This window comes from Aegilops tauschii, chromosome 5 (assembly GCF_002575655.3).
Source record: "Aegilops tauschii subsp. strangulata cultivar AL8/78 chromosome 5, Aet v6.0, whole genome shotgun sequence".
NCBI classification, from domain to species: Eukaryota; Viridiplantae; Streptophyta; class Magnoliopsida; order Poales; family Poaceae; genus Aegilops; species Aegilops tauschii.
Window position 1 is genome coordinate 32493462 of NC_053039.3, and position 4258 is coordinate 32497719.

The window sequence follows — 4258 nt, forward strand, 5'->3', positions numbered from 1 at the left end:
GTGAACTCATTAGAGAGGGCTGGCCCATTTTGTCGTGAGCTACCTTTTGGTATCTCTAGCCTAATTTTAGTGCTCTGGCAGCAAGTAGCAATGCTAAACTTGAAACCAAAAGGAAGCTATCACTTACCCCATAAGTTGCCTAGAAAACGATGATTCATCTTGAAATCATATCATTCTTAGGTCGGGTGTCGCTAATCATGTTTTGCATTTGATGCTACATTTTACTCCCTTTGTCCCATAATGTAAGACATCTTTTTTACATTAATGTAGGGTCAAAAAAAACATTATGAGACGGAGGGAGTAACTTAATAAAAGCGCCTTTTATTGAAAGTAATGAAAACCTTGCATTTTCTTTTTCAACTTAAATTCGAAATCCAAATTACAATGCCAAATTTGAATGGCAAACAGCTAGCAGCACAGCAAGTACGACGACCCACACGGGCTCACATTTCCCCGCCATGTACATGTACAGAAGAAGCCACGACGATGGAGAAAGTCTCCAGCTTAATTAGAGGCCACAGATGGGCAGGTCGAGCGGGGGCGGCACCGTGGCCTGGAGCTCCGTCTTGCCGTCCTCCACCAGCAGCGCCATGGCGAGCCCGCCGGAGAGATGCGCGTCGATGTGGCAGTGCACCAGCCACACCCCCGGGTTGTCCGCCACGAAGCGCACGACGGCCCAGCCGCCGACGGGCACGCCGATGGTGTTCCGGCTGGGCGGGTCAACCATGTTGAACCTGCCCGCGTCCCGCCTCGGGTCGTAGTTGCCGAACCCGGTGGCGAGCACGTAGAAGTGGTAGCCGTGGATGTGCATGGGGTGCTCCTCCGCCGCGAAGATGCCCGTGTCCTGGAACACCATCTGCACCACGGCGCCGTACCTGACGCGGTACAGCCGCGTGCCCTTGACCGGCTGCCACAGCGCGCGGGGGACGCTCTGCGAGGTGTAGTCGAAGGCCACCGGCGGCCGAGCCGGGAAGTCGTCGGTGAAGACGCCGGGGATGCGGCCGTAGTGCGCCTGCAGCAGGGACACGGTGCTGGGGAGCTGGAACGACACGTTGTTCATGCTCGCGCCCAGCCGGGTGCTGTTGGGGCCCTGGCAGAAGGGGCCCGGCCGGCAGCTGAACTGGCCGAACCCGACCGTGGTGAACACCTCCTGCGTCACTGGCCCGGGAACCTTCACCGGCCTCGGGCTCCGGATGCTGTTGGAGAAGGCGGTGGCCGTGGCCGTGTCGTTGTTGGCCGGCAGCATAGCAGGGAACATTGGTGCTCCAGCGCCTGCGCCTGCGGCAGCGTTCTTGTACTGGAAGATGGCGGTGGCTGTGGTGTTGTCCACGGGGACGCCCCGAGCGGAGGCGTAGACGCGGGCGCCGAGGTAGTAGCGGCCAGGGGCGGCGTGGGCCGTGACGAGGACGTCGGTGGTCTGTCCTGGACCAAGGAGCACGACGGTGGTCTCGAAGGGCTTGGTGTACATGGCGTCGGCGGCCACCACGGTCATCTTGTGGCCGGCGAGCGAGACGAAGAGCTCCGAGTTCATGGCCGCGTTGATGATGCGCAGCAGGTTCGTCTCGCCGGCGACCACCGGGATGATGCTGGTCTCTGCATGGTGGTCGCGAATGATCAGTTTCAGTTGCCAACATGCATGCATGCATGCAAATTAACGTGGTAGGTAACCAACAAAATCACACCTTGGCTGGAGCACTGGAGGAAATCTCCGGGCTGGCCGTTGATGAGGATGGCGTCGGAGACGTTGGGCCCTGCGCCGGTGACCATGGACTGCCTGAGCACCGCGATGGGGTCCCTCCTCCACCACTCCGCTGCACCGCACGTCGATCCCATCAGAAACAAAACTCCACCCATGACGATGACGAGACGATCAAACTGAACTAAATCATTAACCGATGATCGACGTACCCAGGACGACGGGGATCTCCTTGGCGGGCTTGGGAAACGGGTAGGGGCGGCCGCGCTTGGGGAGGATGACGAGCGCGCCGTGCACGGTGGCGCGCAGCCAGGAGCTGTGCGCGTGCCACCACAGGGTGCCCTCCTGCTCCTGGACCCTGAACCGGTATGTGTAGCTGGACCCCGGCCGGATGGGGCACTGCGTCACGAACTCCGGCCCGTCCGCCCACCCGTTCCGGAGCTGCCGGAGGCCGTGCCAGTGGAGGGTCACGTTGTACTGCGCCCTGTTGACGGCCTTGATCGCCAGCGTGTCGCCGTCGTGGACCTCGATGGTCGGCCCCGGGAACTGCCCGTTGACCGTGATGATCTTGTTCGTCTGGCACAGCCTCTTCACCACCGTCTCTTGGACCTGCATGCATGCCAACAACAGTCAGATTAAACATCACCAACTCGTGCTAGGAGTAGAAATGCCACGAGACATGACTGAAGAGAGGAGGCACGTACCACGAACTCGTAGAATCGCTCCTCGGCGAGGGCGCTGGGGAGCAGGAACGACAGCACAAGAACACCGGAGATGCAGCAGCCGAGCCTCATCCTCATGAGACGTCTCGTCGTCGCCGCGGTCGTATCCATTGCTCCCAGCAGCTCCAATCCCTAGCTGGCTGATCGCTTCTGTCAGGTGCTGTTCTTGCCTTGCCTTATGACAAAACCAAATATATATAGATAGAGATAGATAGAGGTCAGTGCGGTTGTTTGAGCTTTGGAAGATTAGGTTTCGACGATTTCGCCCTGCGATTTGTTGCCGCCTCCTTTTCCCACTCCAATCGAGCAATTCCTCAAATTCCAGTAGGCGACGATATGATTAGTCAGGGTCATTCAGCAGCTTACGTACTATTTTCTCGCTGGTAACCATTAACTAAAGAGCTCTTTTCAGAAATGGTTTAAACTAATCTCTCGACTGTCTCGTCGCCGCACCAGAGAGAGGAGCAGGTACAAGCATTCGTTGGAGGAAGTCCATCTAAAAGTATCACAAGGAATCTTATCAGTGATTTTTTTTTTTGTTCGGGATTATCAGTGAGATCTTTACTCTGAACTACTGTATGAAGGACCCAAAAGGTTACTTACTCTGACTGTTTTGTTGTAAACAAACTGCAAATTGACTGGGTATTTTGTTTCTTCATTTGGTTTTCAGAAAGCAAGCTATAGTACCTTCCGGACTCCGTTTTTCTACAGTTTGCTTATTCTTCAAGATAAAAATCTTTATATACTTCCCAAACCCGTTGATCGCCATATCGCGGAGAAATCTTCTGTTTTCTTTTCCTTGCTGTTTTCTGTCAGATCCCATCCACCATGGCCACCTCAACTCCTCCAAGGACAAGTTCTTCAAGAACGTCATCAACCCATATCTTCGGGAGGTGGTGCAGCACCCTCAGGTCATCCAGATGCATGAGGGGTTGCTCCACATCCGCGATGTGCAAGGCCCCAAAGGGACAGGAACTGTGGAGGCTAGGCTCGAAGCTATGGAGCAGGACGTCTTCCGATGCAAGGGATGGTGGAGCGTGGACTCAACGCCAATCACCTCATGATCACGGACCTCTCCTGTGATCTCAAGGTGGATGGCAAGCCCATGAAGGACATCGTCTTCACCCTCAACGAGCAAATCAACTTCCTCCAAAGCCAGGTCTATGACCTCCAAAACCCCATCTTTTTATCTTCGGTGGCAACAATACAATACATGCCTTGCTGCCCCTGCAGTCACTGGGAAAGGACACCGCAAGATTGAACCCAAAGCTAAGCACTTCTCCCATTGCAAGAAAGATCAATCTAGTAGGACAAACTAAACCGATAATTCGAAGAGACTTGCAAAGATATCAAATCATGCATATAAGAATTCAGAGAAGAACCAAATATTATTCATAGATAAACTTGATCATAAATCCACAATTCATCGGATCTCGGCAAACACACCGCAAAAAGATATTACATCGAATAGATCTCCAAGAACATCGAGGAGAACTTTGTATTGAGAATCAAAGAGAGAGAAGAAGCCATCTAGCTAATAACTATGGACCCGAAGGTCTGTGGTAAACTACTCACACATCATCGAAGAGGCTATGGTGTTGATCTAGAAGCCCACCGTGATCGATTCCCCCTCCGGCGGAGCGCCGAAAAAGGCCCCAAGATGGGATCTCACGGGTACAGAAGGTTGCGGCGGTGGAAAATGTTTGGGACATAGTAATTTCAAAAAAATTCCTACGCACACGCAAGATCATGGTGATGCATAGCAACGAGAGGGGAGAGTGTTGTCTACGTACCCTCGTAGACCGTAAGCGGAAGCGTTATGACAACGCGGTTGATGTAG

General features: G+C 54.0%; 1 protein-coding gene across 1 annotated transcript; it reads right to left on the bottom strand.

Annotated features, from left to right (window-relative positions):
• Nucleotides 1-293: 293 nt before the first annotated feature.
• On the bottom strand, nucleotides 294-2592 carry LOC109780419 (laccase-3). Its single transcript, XM_020339005.4, has 4 exons — nucleotides 2401-2592; nucleotides 1909-2305; nucleotides 1683-1811; nucleotides 294-1593 (listed from the first exon to the last, which is right to left on the bottom strand). The coding sequence occupies exons 1-4, from the start codon at nucleotides 2527-2529 to the stop codon at nucleotides 509-511; spliced, it is 1740 nt and encodes a 579-aa protein (XP_020194594.1). The 5' UTR covers nucleotides 2530-2592; the 3' UTR covers nucleotides 294-508.
• Between the last annotated feature and the right edge of the window lie 1666 nt (nucleotides 2593-4258).

Coding starts and splice junctions, on each gene's coding strand:
- LOC109780419 (XM_020339005.4), bottom strand. CDS start 2,529: ATGGATACGACCGCGGCGACGACGAGACGTCTCATGAGGATGAGGCTC. Junction 1,812..1,908: donor GGAGATCCCCGTCGTCCTGG/GTACGTCGATCA, acceptor CGTGCGGTGCAG/CGGAGTGGTGGAGGAGGGAC. Junction 1,594..1,682: donor CCTCCAGTGCTCCAGCCAAG/GTGTGATTTTGT, acceptor ACCACCATGCAG/AGACCAGCATCATCCCGGTG.